This window comes from Zootoca vivipara, chromosome 2 (assembly GCF_965207765.1).
Source record: "Zootoca vivipara chromosome 2, rZooViv2.hap1.1, whole genome shotgun sequence".
Classification (NCBI taxonomy): Eukaryota; Metazoa; Chordata; class Lepidosauria; order Squamata; family Lacertidae; genus Zootoca; species Zootoca vivipara.
Genome location: NC_142584.1, coordinates 78,309,250 through 78,324,851, shown reverse-complemented (window position 1 = coordinate 78,324,851; position 15,602 = coordinate 78,309,250). Strand labels below are relative to the sequence as shown.

General features: G+C 40.8%; 1 protein-coding gene across 2 annotated transcripts in view; it reads left to right on the top strand.

Annotated features, from left to right (window-relative positions):
- Positions 1-1,289: 1,289 nt before the first annotated feature.
- The window catches only part of DCP1A (decapping mRNA 1A), a 35,071-nt gene continuing 20,758 nt past the window's right edge, over positions 1,290-15,602 (top strand). For both annotated transcript variants that reach the window (XM_035106330.3, XM_035106329.3), the window contains exons 1-4: positions 1,290-1,452; positions 6,154-6,194; positions 8,574-8,701; positions 14,178-14,244. In XM_035106330.3, the coding sequence (XP_034962221.1) occupies positions 1,318-1,452; positions 6,154-6,194; positions 8,574-8,701; positions 14,178-14,244 (371 nt within the window). In that variant the 5' untranslated portion in view covers positions 1,290-1,317. The remainder of the gene's footprint in view (positions 1,453-6,153; positions 6,195-8,573; positions 8,702-14,177; positions 14,245-15,602) is intronic.

Sequence of the window (15,602 nt, the reverse complement as noted above, 5' to 3'; positions counted from 1 at the left end):
CCTTAAAAGGCAACGCATTTTGGGGTACATTTTTTCATAACAATATGGCGGAAAGCTCCTCCTATGCTTTACTGTAGCCTTTGCCAACCTGGTGTCCTCCAGCTGTTTCGGCCTACAACCCTTATCAGTCCCAGCCAACATAGCCATGCATGTTGGGCCAGATGGTAGTTGTAGAATAAAACAGTTGGAAAAGTCTGCTTTATTTCATGTATATGCCACTTTTCCTCCACAGAGCTCAGAGCCACATTCCATCCTCACAAACATTCTAGGAGGTAAGTCAGGTTGAGAAATAGCAACTTAAGGTGGATTTGCATACTTGGCAAATTAGCAACTTAAGGTGGATTTGCATACTTGGCAAATATACTTGCCAAGTAAAATGTAAAATTACCCTTGCCATACATTGAGCATGGCTATCAGTTTTGGAAGTACGTAAAACAAAAACTGTAGTAGTTATGCTTCTATTTTAACCTAAGGCTACACATAGCTATACTTGGTAGATTGTTCATTGTTATCATACGTGTGTTTTTTTTAAAAAAAGAAGTGTTCTTCACGCTCTTCATTTGGCAGAGTGGAATGCAGAACAAAGCAAAACAAAAATATCCTAACTTCCAAAGATCCCAGAATGCTGGGAGATTTGGGAAGCAGTGCTGCTTTTCACAAAGCTATTTACATAAAGTCAGTTCTTTATTAAAAAAATTAGCCCAAATCTGGATAAGCTGTGAAACCTCTCCCTTCCCCTCTTCCTACACATCTCCCCACTTCTATACTGAATTTGTGATTAGCTTTTAATTAAACAGTCAATAATAAAACGGTGTCATTACATTCAGGGCTTTCTTCAACTTACAGTAGTTACATTTTCTCCAATGTAACTACTGAACCAATAATAACTTATGAAATCTTAAACTTGAAGAGGCTCCAGCACGAAAAAGAAACGGAATCACTTGACTTCTGATGTGTTTCTGAGCTCTTGGCATTTCTGCAGGAGCTGCTTTGGTTATATACTGTAGCTGGGTTTTATTTCTGGGTGATGGGGGGGGGGGGGGACGCATTTTGATTGATTCTGAAACTGGCAAGCCTGGGGCGTGTGGAAAAACGAGAACAGGACAGAGCGACCAGAGACAAAGCATCCTCAGAAACCCCTCTAGGACACCCGTGACCCTACTACGCGCTGCAGCGACGGAACCAAAGGCGCAGGGTAGCGGTTTCCGGCCGGCGGGTGGGGAAGCGTTGCGCACAGGGCTCCTCCGCGCGGCTGGTCTGGCTGTTTCCTTCCTTCCTTTCCCCCTCCTTCGCCGCGGCTGAGATCCCGGGTCCAAGATGGAGTCTCTGAGCAAAGCGGGGCAGGACATGAGCCTGGCGGCCTTAAAGCAGAACGACCCCTACATCACCAGCATCGCCGACGTGACCGGCCAGGTGGCCCTTTACCGCTTCAACCCCAAGGCCAACGAGTGGGTGAGTGGGGCACTGAGCGGGGGAGCGGGAGGACCGGGCGGCCGCCCCCAGCCCCGGTTGTTAACCCTTTTCTCTCTGCCTCTCCACCCCACCCACCCTGGTCCAAAGTCTCCTCGCGGGGTTCAAAGGCTCACAGAGAGGCTCCCGATGGAAGAGGCGCACAAAAGCGCCTTGGCTTCGCGCCTGCCACCCGCGAGGAAAGAGGGTGGGTTGGGTTGGGGGCGGGCGCGCACGTGCGGCTTTCCCTTCCCACCCCTCCTATATATCCCCGACTGTCCGCAGAGGAATGTTTTCGGTGGGGGAGAAGAGAGGAGGCTGCCCGGTCCGGCTGGAGCAGCTCTTGGGGAACACGCCCACCTCCCTTGGTTTTCCGTGGTTCTCCTCCTCCTCCTCCTCCTGCCATTACCTCGCTGGGCTCAAAATTCAGGCTGGATTAGTTAGCGCATAACACACCCTTTCAAATTAGCCGGCCTCAGTTGAGGGTGGTTTAAAAACTGGTTGTAGGGAAGGAACTAGGACTGTAGTGAACTTTTCTTTCCGTTGGTGCTTTTTCTGAGTTTTAGGAGGCCCTCGTGGCCTGCTTCTGGTTCACAGATTCTGAAGACTGAATATGCCTAAAATGCTGCTTTTAGCCATGCTCACATCCTAGAATGGATCTTATTGGATCTTGCTGTCCCCTCCTCTCCAAAATATGAAATAGCATTCCTGACCAGTCTTCAGATTTGCATTACCGTAGTTGTTGAAATTATGGATCCAGAGAATGATGGCGTATGTACTGTTGGTGTGTGTATATTGTCAGGGCTCATATCTGTTGGTGTGCGTGTATATTTGTGAGAGAGAAAGGTTTTAGCGACAGGTTCTAATTAAATAGTGCAGGATTATGAAAGCTGGAACTGAACTTCATCTGAACCAAGTAGGATTCCAGCTTCACTTGTGTCCATTTCTCCTCCAGTGTGGTGTAGTGGTTAAGAGCGGTAGACTCTCTGAAGCAGGCATCCCCAAACTGCGGCCCTCCAGATGTTTTGGCCTACAACTCCCATGATCCCTAGCTAAGAGGACCAGTGGCCAGGGATGATGGGAATTGTAGTCCAAAACATCTAGAGGGCCCAAAGTTTGGGGATGCCTGCTCTGAAGTCTCTCAGCCCCACTCACCTCACTGAGTGTTTGTTGTGGGGGAGGAAGGGAAAGGAGAATGTTAGCCGCTTTGAGACTCCTTTGGGTAGTGATAAAGCAGGATATCAAATCCAAACTCCTCCTCCTCCTTCTCTTCTCCTCCTTTCCTTCATAGGTCGGATCCAGCCCAACTCCCGGGCTTTCTTTTAGATTATGTGATTGTCACTATGATTCAGACTAGGATGAGGGAAGCGCAGGTTCAGATCCCCACTCAGCCACAAAGCTTGATGATTGTTTGAAAGTGGATTTCAACCAATCACCATTTTGCAGTCTAATATACGTGATAGGGCTGTGGGTAGAAAAAAAAAAGTGGTTGTGGAAAGACCTTCGTATGCCACTCTGAGTTACTTGGGGGAAGGTAGGCTAAATAAATAAATAAGCTCCCACCTGCACTGTTTCCCACTTATCCACATATTTTAGAGCAGATGTGTAGAGCCTGTGGACTGCCAGATGCTGTTGGACTCCCAACTCCCATCAGTCCCAGCTGGCATGTTCAGTGGTCAGGGCTGATGGGAGTTGTAGCCCACCCAACTGCTAGAAAGTCACAAGTTCCCCATCTCTGTTTTATAGGGGGGCATTACTGGACTGATGTAGACTTTGCAGTTGCACTCAGCTTCTTACTTAGACATGAAAGAGATCACAAGGTGGAAAGTACTTGTCCTTTCTAGGGACTGTTCATACATTTTTGATTGCACACAACTGTACCCAAACAGGATTTTAGGTCATTGTCATCCAGAATTCATGATCTGTTCCATGTGGATTGACAAGACTTGGACCCTTCTTAGGACCAAATCAGAAGTTGATGTACATCTTTTTCAGTGAGCGTTGTGGCATATGCCATCTCTGTTCTCACTGTATAGGAAGCTGCTTTATACTGAGTCAGACACAGGTCAGTACAATTGACACTGACTGGCAGTGGCTGTCCAGGATTTCAGACAGGAGTCTTTCCTAGCCCTGCCTGGAGATGATATTCAACCCCTGGGCCTTCTGTATTCAAAACATGTGTTCTACAACTGAGCTATGGTATAGCTTGCAATAATTTTACTGCTCCCTGTCTTGCCCTTGCAGGACATTTCTGCATGGTGGTTAGTGGTGCAAACATATGGGTTGCAATAACAAACAAACAGAGCTGTTACCCTCTCCACTATTTTAACAAGTCATGCAAACTTAGGGATAACATGTATATGTGAGAAAATTTTTAGTGTATGAAATATTCCTTCATGTTCACTGAACCATCTGCACAGGAAGTCTTGGGATTCATTAGAAGCACTGCATTATATTTACCAAGAGAGCCTCACTGATGAGAGGTAGCAGAAACTTCTTTTCCTAAATGGGTCTGTATCAGCCATTTAAGAAGTGTGGTGGAGTCTCCTTCTTTGGAGGCCTTTAAGCGGAGGCTTGACAGCCATATGTCAAGAATGCTTTGATGGTGTTTCCTGCTTGGGAGGGGGTTGGACTGGATGGCCCTTGTGGTCTCTTCCAACTCTATGATTCTATAAAGGCCACCGCCTTTCATCTGAACCTGCCCACTGCTCCTGCCTTCAGATAATTAGGATGGAGAATATGTGGGTAAGAGCCTTTCCTGCTGTTGTGTGCAGTCTTTAAAGCAATCTCTTCCAAGATTCCACACACTCTTGATCTTTTTTGCTCTTTAGTGAGCCTATGTTACCACTATGTTACAAAGGAATGGTAACATAGTGGTAACATGTTACCAAGGACTTGGGTTACCGTTCTTTCCTTCAATCTACTACTGCAGAACTTCCCAAACTTTTCATGTTGGTGACACACTTTTTAGACATACAGTGGTGCCTCGACTTATGAATTTAATCCGTTCCGAAGGCACCTTCGTAGGTCGAAAAATTTGTAAGTCAGAAAATGCCACTGGAAACTCGATTTCCCATAGGAATGCATTGGAAACGGAAAAATTGGTAAGTCGAAGCAACCCTATCTAAAAATTCATAAGTCGAAAAATCCCTGTCTAAAACCGCTGCAGTTTCCTTTTGTAAGCGCATGGCCATTACCCCCATTCGTAAGTCGAAAAAATTGGTTGTCGAGTCGTTCGTAAGTCAAGGTACCACTGTACATCATTTCACGACACAGTAATTCAGTTTTACTAGCAAACCGGAGGTTAAACTACCGTAACCCCTTTCCAGCCCTGGGAGGAGTGCAAGGGAGTGTTTGTGCTACACACTTACATACTGCAGCCGATACACTAACGTGTTACAACACACAGTTTGAAAAGCTCTGTTCTACTGAGTTGTTCTGATTTGCCTCCAGTGATCTCATATTTTGATTTGATTTTGTTTGTACTTTTTCTTATTGCAAGCATATTTTGAATCTTGCATGCCACTTCATCTCTCCCATGCAGGTTGTCTCTGTAATGAGTAATGCTTGAGAGACTACTGTGGTCAGTCATCCATTAACTTTAAAAACCTTAGTTTTGCAAACATATATACAATTTTAATATTTGATATATATTACAGTTTTTAGCTCTTAATAGAGGTCTCCAGCCTTTTTGGGTCCATGGGCACATTTGCTCACCAGATAAATTGTTGTGGACACAACACACCAACATACACACACACATAGCACAACCTAGTATATTGGCTACAATTATTCTTTCAAGACTAATTTCATCAGAGGCAGGGGACCCTATGGGCTCTAAGGAAAACCTCTACAGGCCTCCAGTATATACATTTGTGGGCACCATCTTGGCAACTCCTGACTCAGAAACAGAATAGTAATGTGGAAAACTTCATGTGCTTTAAAAACTTTTGCGGACTGCAATTCTGCACTGACTTCGACTGTCTTATTTATCTTATTTGCCCATTGTGTGGTGTAGTTGATGCTATTTAATAGCTCACTTTATCTCTCCCTAGTTGCCCATAGAATTCATGGAAAAACAACAACTAATTAAACTTCAGTTTTTAAATACGAATTTAGCATGACTATTACAGATCAAATGTAAAAGTACATGCAATTTAACACCCTATTTATTTATCATTACCTTTTGAACCATGCCAATGAACCAATCATAGATTTTTTTTAAAGTTCTAAATATTGTATGGAGTGCTGTGCCTTCCTGTTTACAGTCACCTTACTTTATATATACGGTAGCAATATTGAACACTACCATGTATAAACATTTGTACTGGTGTATTTTTCTAGACCTCTAGCATAATTTCAGGGTTTGTTTTCATTAGATTGGAGCAGATGTTAGTATGTACAACTCAACCACCTTCTTGACAGCACAGCGAGTCTTAGAATTCAGCCATAACAGTTATATTCTTAACCATGAAAATAAATAGGATCCATTAAGTTATGTAGTTATAATTTTATGTTAAATGTAAACCTCAGGGGATGAGCTGAAAACAAGCAGTTCTGCTCAGTGATTGTTTAGAAACCACAAATTCACCACCTTGGGTTCCATGTTGGAAGATAGATGGGATACAAATGTAAGAAAATAAATAAAACGGGCTGTAATGCTAAAAATAATTTATTGCTATAATTTCTTATTGTTTGTTATAGGAGAAGACTGACATTGAAGGTACTTTATTTGTATATAAAAGGTAAGTGTATATTAATCTTCCTCTAGAGTCAGTTTTACTTTCAACACTATGAACTGCAAAACTATTTGCTGTTCAAATAGAACATGCCTTTCAGAAATTGAAATTTTATTTTCTTAGCTTAATGCTATTTTTTCCTACCTGCAGTTCTAAGAAAACAAAATTGGGCCTTTTTTTTTATAAACAAGGTTTTCAGGAAAGCTTACATGCTACTGTGTTGTGCTGGTGTTAGCAACCCTGTAAATGATATTATTTAAACCTTTGCCATATCTTTTAGGTAAACAAATATGCTTCAAATGCTTGTATTTGTAAGGAAGATCCTCCCTGTTCCTTGGTCACATTAAATGGTATTTCTGTACCTGCCCCAACTCTTGGATATCCTTCTTAAGAGGGGGTAACTAGTACTGTACACATTTGAAATGGCTTTAGTATGCTTAAAGAAAGAAAGAAAATACTTTCGTAGTAACTGTTTTCACACTAAATTTGCCTCTTTCAAATTTCACTGATCTCCCCCCCCCCCCTGTGAACCAGATAATCCTGGATAATCACAGCCAGTTTAGCCAAATTCTCACAGGATATGGCTTGTGGCATATGCCTTCAGTGTTTACATGTATACATTTAAGGATCTCCAATAGCAGTCTTCTCAGTAATGCTTTAATGCTAGCAGTGCTTTTAAAACTGTTCTTGTGAACCATTTATTTTATTTTGGGCAGCAAGAAAAATATCAATATGATCAGTTTTCTCCAAAACCTTTTTAGAGATCTAGAGAAAATAAGTCAAAACCAAAAATGTCAACTCTTCTTGTTTACACTGTTGTAATGCCTTTGGGCTTTCTACACATGCTATTTCCAGACCTTTACTGCTGTAATCATGACTTCAGTTGAATTTTAATTATTTTTGACATGCTAACTCAGGCTGTTAGTCCATCTGTTATTATAGATGTAGAAAATAAAGAAGAAAGTATGTATTAAAGTGACCTCTTATGTTTCACAGACACAGCCCAATGACACTTTAGGCCTGTTAACTTTATGGGATAGCATGCTTAGCAGTGTGCTAGAATGCAGTCTGTGTCGTTTTTCTCTTGCATTCCCAAGAAGTGTTACTTAATTTGGTGTCTAATACAGCTATTATTAATACTGTACACAGATATACTTTTTATGTATACAAGAAAGAGTATGTTTGCAATAACATGTTTGGTTCCTAGAAAATAGCTCATCATTGAAAGTACATAGCCTACTTTATAGCTATTTTTGGTATGTTTGATCATTTTGATCCTGAAGTGCTTTCTGAAGTGTATTTCAGAAGAAGAAAAAACTGTATACATGCACTGTTCTGTTTTTTGCATGAATTAGCATTTATGAAAAGTTTGAGAATTGGATTTAAGTCTGTCTCTTCAAGTTATGTTTCCCACTCCCTCTCTCTGAATTGCTATTGATAACCTGAAATGTTTGTTTACCATTCTGCTCTAAAAGTTTTGCATACATGGTTATGAGCATACCGAAATATCCTTTGGTGTTTTTTCATGGCATATGAAACTTGGTATATAATTTTAAATGAAGGAGAAGATTGAATTTAATCCCCTTTGGAGTAGCCTTGAAAATCAGTTTTGTTTTGTTTTAAAAAAAGATTGTGCATATCTTCCTCCCCTCCCCTAGTTTTAATTACAATATTGCCAAGTATACTAATCCTTGCTATGTTTTTGATATTCAGATACAGAAATACAACAATTCATCTGGTTAGATCCAAAGGTGCCAGTCTGTGAGCACCTTTGTGTGTTGTCTGATTTAGGAGGAGTGCTATTCTTCTTGCATGAACTTTTGTCTTAGCTCTTGAATATTATCTTCCATTAGCCATTGAACAATAGTTCACAGAACAGTATCACTCCCATAATTCCTTATGCTTGTGAATCTCCCCACACCTTGTGTTTCAAATTGCAAGCTTGCATGGCATTTTGATTTCACTAAAGTCAGTTGGGTATTCCCAAATGAGTAACTGCTGACGGAAAAGCTTCCGTCAACAGAATCAGGAGGGAAGCAGTTTGGTGATTCTCTCTCCCCACTGCATCCCCACTTCTGCAAATAATTTTTCTTGTAAAGTAGTATAAAAATTATTAAATTAAAAAAAAATTCTCCAAAGAGTTGGGAGCCCTCCAGAACAGAGAGTGGGGGATTCACGGGAATAACTGACCCCCCCAAAAAAAAATTCTGCTTCCCCATCATTTGAGTGATACTGTTGGATACATTTCATCATCAGTTTGCTATTGATGTTTTTCCTGAAAGCAGGTTGTTATTCATATAATGCACTTATTCAGTTGTTCTCCCCCCTCTGGAAATTCATGTTATGCATTTACATAGTTTTTTTGTTATTCTCTTGAAATAACAGGTCTGCGTCACCTTACCATGGCTTCACAATTGTGAATCGACTGAATATGCACAACTTGGTTGAGCCTGTAAACAAAGACTTGGAGTTTCAACTACACGAGCCCTTTCTTCTGTACAGAAATGCTAACTGTGAGTATAAACTTGGAATAATGTTATTATTTAGGAGATCCCACTTTTTGAACTGCCTGGATCACTTCTGCTATTAAAGTAATATATGTGTGATGTGGCAGTAGCTAGTTAGACTCTAAACACCAGCTCAGTTTCTGGGGTGCTCCTCATCCAGCTGTGTTCCATCCATAAACAGTGTGAATTCAGTATGTTATAGTCCTTCTGTCTTTCTGTTTCGACACCTCTCTGGTCTTTTTGTGTCCTCAAACATCTGTCTCCATAATTCCAATTGATTGACTAGTAGCAAATAATGATTCTTAACTGGTGTGTTGAGGAAAGGTAATATCAAAGGCTAGCAGAGATGGGCAGATGCTTAGTTAGGGGAGAGGCAGGGGGTGAAGTAAAAAGTCTTGGGAAGCAGCATGCAGTGGGTAGGCCATGCTAGATTTGAGCATGCATTGTGGCCCTTTCTTCTCCAAGTCACCACTTCTCAGAGCTAATAGGGCTGGCACCCCAGCCAGCTGGAGGCAAATTGCACCGAACATGATGGGCCTTATTCAGCATAGCATGTATTTGTTATTTTCAGCATTTCTGTCCTACCTTTCATTAAAACTATATTCCAGATAGAAAATGGGCGCTAGCAAATTATGAGACTATACATCCCCAAATATCATAATTTAATTACTTTTATTTGGCATCAGCCTATTTCCTTTCATTCAGGGCTTTGCTATGAGATCAAACACATGTCACATAACCATATTCTTGCCACCAGAGGTAATGTTTGCAAGGACCTGAGAAATTCAAAAAGCAGGATATTTTGAATCAATTTCGCAAGTCTGCTGAATCACTGTCCTCTCTTGACCACAGTATCTTTAGCTGAGGGAGCAAGGCATGCAGATCTCCAGCTATTTGTTTTAGGGAAAATTGCATTTTTTCTTATAACAGTAACAGCTGGATTATTCTTTAAATCTTTTAAAAAAGCTAGCATCACTTAAGCTAATTATCCGGTATGTCACCAAAGTCCTATTTTAATCTGTATTAAGAAAGTCACTAAGTTAACTTCAGAAGCTCTAGAGAAGACCGTTATGGAATTTCTATCTTTTATTCATAATATATTGAATATGTTTGTAACATCAGTGATATGCTGTAGTTACCAAACTGCATAAAGTACTCAGTGACAAAAAGGATAAGATTGCAAGTAAAAACATTTCTAGTGTCCTACAGGGTTGCTAACTGTGCCTTTCTCACTCCATAAAGGGCTTAAAATCTAAGCATCAACCGCGTAATAAATTCATAGATACAAATGCGATCAAAAATTTCAGAACCTTGGGTTTGTTTGGTTTTTAAATCAACAATTTTGAACTTACCTCTAAAGGTCTTAAAGAAGTATGCTTCCAAATCAGTTTCACTCACAATTCTTCCTTTGTATCTAATGTCACTGTCTTGATGTAGAGAATGAAATTCCATGCTAATATTAAAAGATAGGTGGTGGTATACAACTCTGAATTCTCAAATGAAGATACTGCCTTTTCTTCTTTTTTGAGCTCTGTATGTCCTTTTTCCAGTTGAATTCAGCAGCAGAGATTAAATTCCAGAAGGATGTACTTGAAACTCTGTTACCTTGGTGGTAACAGAGTCTTATTTCATTGCAGTAAAAATATCAAAGTGGGTCCAGAAAGTTGAAGACCAGCCACATGTGGATAACAGCAGTGTTGTCAGAGTGACATGTGTTTGATCAGGGAAGGGGAATGGATCTTTAGTAACTGCTTTAACTCTGCCTTCTCAAGAAAGATAAGGAGTGGGACTGCTGTTGCTATTTCTGTAGAGAGAAATGGTAAAATTGCATTTAGGGTGTTCATAATGGAGTTTAAGTTGAGGGCAGCCAAACATGTAGAATAGTGTGGCACAATGAGCTAATGTGTTAAATAGCAGTCACTTTCTTGTTCTGTGTTCTGTTGCAAAGCAGTTATCTCTTTTCTGTCTTCGATAGCTAGCATTGTTTAGGACAAATCCATTAGTACTTGGCTTTGATATCCTCTTAGACATATGTTTTCTTTCACAGTGCTAATAACTCCAGATTAAATCAAAGACTCTTCTCTCCTTTCTTTCTTTCTTTCTTTCTTTCTTTCTTTCTTTCTTTCTTTCTTTCTTTCTTTCTTGAGCATAACCTTTAACAGGGGTCAGCAAACATTTTCAGCAGGGCCAGGTCCACTGTCCCTCAGACCTTGTGGGGGGCCAGACTATATTTTGGAAAAAAATATGAATGAGTTCCTATGCACCACAAATGCATTTTATGCCCACCCAGAGATGCATTTTAAATAAAAGGACACATTCTCATGTAAGGGTTCATGTAAAAACACACTGGTTCCCAGATTGTCCACGGGCCGGATTTAGAAGGCAATTGGGCTGGATCTGGCCCCCAGGCCTAAGTTTGCCTACCCATGCTTTAAAACCTTGAATTGTTACACCCTGTCTTTTATAAGTTATATTACAGTTGGTAGCTGTTGCTACTTTGCAATGAATTCAGCTCATATTATTGGTCTTACAAGTTTTCCCTTGAGTTAGAAAATGTCTGTGAGAAGATGTCACTTGTATTTACAGTGATAACTCGGTTTACGAACTTAATCCGTTCCGGAAGTCCGTTCTTAAACTAAAACCGTTCTTAAACCAAGGCTCGCTTTCCCTAATGAGGCCTCCCGCTGCCAGTGCCCTTCCACCATTCGGATTCCGTTCTTAGGCTGAGGTAAAGTTTGCAAACCGGGGCACTACTTCTGGTTTTGCAGAGTTCGTAAACCGAATCGTTCGTAAACAGGTCTGTTCTTAAACCGAGGTACCACTGTATTATTATGACTTATTAAATTTCTATACTGCCTTCCTCACAGGGCAGTTTCCAATATAGTCATACCTCATGATACGTCCACTTCATGTTGCGTCTTTTCAGGTTACGGACGCGCAGAACCTGGAAGTCCCAGAATGGGTTACTTCCGGGTTTGGCATGTCCGTAACCTGCGCACATGCGCAGAAGCGCTAAATTGTGCTTTGCACATGCGCAGAAGTGCAGCATTGCGTCACACACATGCGCAGATGTGGCGCTTCATGTTGTGGCCTTTTCATGTTGCGAATGGGCTGTCGGAACGGATCCTGTTCGCCACATGACGTACCACTGTAGTACATACCATAATAACAAACCAAAACAGTACTGTACCCACCCACCCCACATACTTTAAAATGCCAGAGATTGTTTAATTAGCCAAAGGCCTAGGAGAAGGGGAATATTTTTGCCTGGCGCCTCAAGATATGTAATGGCAAGCCACCACAGAAAAGGCCCAATCTCATGTTCCCACCTTTTGGACCTCTCATGGAAGAGCCACATGAAGAAGGGCTTCAGATGAGATGGTGGTCCTGAGCCATTTAAGGATTTATAGGTGAAAAACATCACTTTGAACTGGGCCCGGGAACTGATTGGCAGCCAGTGCAGTTGGACCAGGATTGGTGTAATATGCTCAAACTGTCTTGCCCCAGTGAGCAAACTGGCCATTGAACTCTGCAGCAGCTGAACTTTCCAAACTGTCTTCAAGGACGGACTTACATATTTAATTGTGTTGCAGTAATCTAACCTAGAGGTTACCAGCGCCTAGATGACATAAGTTGGGCCTGTCCAGATAGGGGTGCAGTTGGGCCACCAGCCAAAGCTGATGGAAGGCACTCTGTCCTACTGAGGCCACCTGAGCCTAAAGCGACAGCAGTGGGTTCAGAAGTACTTTCTAACCCAGTATTATTATTATTATTTGATGTTTAGGACACAGCTACAGTATGAACCAGTTTCCTTAAAAGATAGTTTTGCATTGCAGTGGTCAACTGCTTTCAAAGATTTAATACAGGCATCCCCAAACTTCGGCCCTCCAGATGCTTTGGACTACAATTCACATCATTCCTGACCACAGGTCCTGTTAGCTAGATTATTGTATTTTAATACTTCTGTTGGAAGCCGCCCAGAGTGGCTGGGGAAACCCAGCCAGATGGGTGGGGTATAAATAGTAAATTATTATTAAATTACAGTATTATTATTATCATGGGAGTTGTAGGCCAAAACATCTGGAGGGCCGCAGTTTGGGGGTGCCTGATTTAATATTTCACAATGCTTAATGGAATCACATCTCCCCATTTTTATTTAAGAATTTGTCCCTTACTGAATCCAAATATTGGGCTTTTTGTTAACTATGGTTTAGTGTTTTGTGTGAATTGAGCCAGAATCTCTTAACACAGAGACCTGGCCGCAAGTTTCCTGTTCCATGGGATTATGGGCCTCCTAGCTTGATCCAGTTCTCAATCCTTGTTCTAATATATAATTATCTGTAGTATATTATATCTTTTTTAGAGTCCAGAGTCATTTCAAATCAGATTACTAAACTGAGCATCACTCATCCTGCATCTTCATTTTGTCTCTACCCCAGTAGCAGAGCTACTCTTTTTCCTGTTCCCATGTGATGGTTTTCTTAACAGTGCCTTTTCCTTTGTTTATTCTGCTTCATATCCTTTGCTTCCTTTACCCATCCTCTCTTGGGACTCTGTTATTTGGCCCGTTACTTACTTTGTCTCTCTTCCTCCGGCTGTCTTGCCTCCTGACCTTGAGTTTCCTTCTTGCTAGATCCTTTTTACTACTTTGCAATAATAGAATGAAGGTTTACAGGCAGGAAGATGACACAGAAAGGACTCTGTATATGTGTGTCAGATGAAAGGCTAGAAGTACAGAGTGAAATAAAAGGAAAGACTCATGCAGTCTGACAAATTTCTGGTTCCTTTAGACCTTTTCTTTTTTACTCCCAGGGCAGAAAGTGAAATATACATTTTTAAATGTATTTAACACTTATACAGAATTCTCTTTTGAGTTAATGTTAACTTTATATCATTTTACTGGCACAAGTGTACACATACCTACTCAGAAGTAAGTCCCACTGAACTAAATGGGACTTACTGGTACATCCAGTTAACTGTATAATGTTAAAGCCAAAGGCTCATTTAAGCTGCTACTGACTCCTAAGTGAATGGTTCATAATTATCATACACATATAACTGGGCTGAATGTTATGTTGATTTGCACTGCACTTTGGGTTCTGCACTAGTCTTAAGTGCTCATTTTATCTGACCTGCCTGTAATTTAACCTGTCAGATCGGGAGCTTTTTACATGTAACCTTTTTTTGGCCTAAGATTAAAGCTTTTGCCTGGGAACAAGACGTTTGTTTTCAATATGGTAGTACATATTAAATTGTTCACTAGCAAGTGTAATACCATAACCTAACATCTGTTTTATTATTTGCTGCTCCTGTTTCCATGAATATTTGAAATTACCCAGTAGTACTGCTCATACGTGCATAAATCATTTTAAGTACAGAATTTGTAATCTATGCATCCTGCTGTTTTCTATTTGGAGATATTCTGTAATCAAAATGATTTAATAATAATAAATTAACTGTCTTTTTTAATACCTTCCTCAAGTGTCAATTTACAGTATCTGGTTCTATGACAAGAATGACTGTCATCGAATAGCAAAACTCATGGCAAAGTAAGTATCTCATTTTTAAAAACATTTTTGTGTTATTTCTAGTTTGCATTTTATAGCATTTCCTATAAAACCATGTATCTTTGCCAATATTTGTGCCGCCAGTAAAAATTCATGATAACTTAGTTTGTAATGTAGTGCTTAATTTTGTGCTTAGAGTAAAGGCCATTCACTTTCCCTGTTTGCATGCAGTGCTAAGCCAAACTATGGCTTAGCACCCAGGCAATGTGATATGAGCTCTCTTATAGTGCATGCAAAGTTTATACATGAGCAGAACAGAAGTCAAAATATCTGGAGGGTAATGCTATATCAGATAGCCTTGGTACCTCCAGTATCATGGTACCTCCAGTACCTTGGTATCCAGTATCTTGGTACCTCCAGTACATGCCTCTGAATACTAGCCTATTTGATGGATGGATGAATTTGTTTAATTAACTTTTCCCTCCCCCATTTCTTCTGAAAGAAGCCCAGGATGGCAAACAGCAAGTGAATAAAACAATTTAGTGCAGATTCAGACTAGACTGGGGATCACAGTCAAGAGAGCACTGTTGCCCCTGTGTCCTGCTTGTCGGCTTTCTGTAGACATCTGGTTAGCCACCGTGAAAACAGAATACTGAACTTGATAGACCCTGGGCCAGGTCCAGCAGGACAATTCTTTGGTCAAGAATTTACCATAAACTGGTTCATTTTTATAATTGTAAAGTAACAGAATTATTGAACGGGTGTGATCCGTGGCTCAAAATGAGTGAGAGTTGCAGTGGATCACTGTATGTAACACTCCTGATTCTGCGACCCAATGCTGGGTTCAAATCCTGGTCAAACCAATGGATAAGAGTGGAGATGAGATTTGTGCTGGAGAGAGGATGATTTATAGCAAGGAGCACACGATCCCACAGCTACCAATTCTTTAACCGTGGTTACAGTGTTAGGAGCATTACGTCTGCATTGGTCCAATGATACAGAATCCAAATACTCAGATCTGAATCATGCAAATTAAGATTGTCTGTGCCAATTAGAGAATGTTTGCCTCTCCTCTTGTTGTGTAATTTGGTGGCTTTATCGCAGCGTGTGCCCAGCATGTCCTCTATATGACCTATAGTAATTTCATGTCTTGGAGGACAGTCCACACTTTTATTTGGCATCAAATAGCTGCATCAGCAAATACTTTAGAGCTCAGAGAACGGACCACTCTCAACCCTCTCCAGGGAATTTAATGGTATTTATGATCTTCTGTTTCTGGGAGTTTTTCATTCTAGACTGGGGAAACATTAATGTAATGATGGAGTAAGCTATTGGGAGTTAACTTGCCCTAGCATCCTTTCATGAAGAGAAGATATGGCGTGATTGACATATTCTGTGAT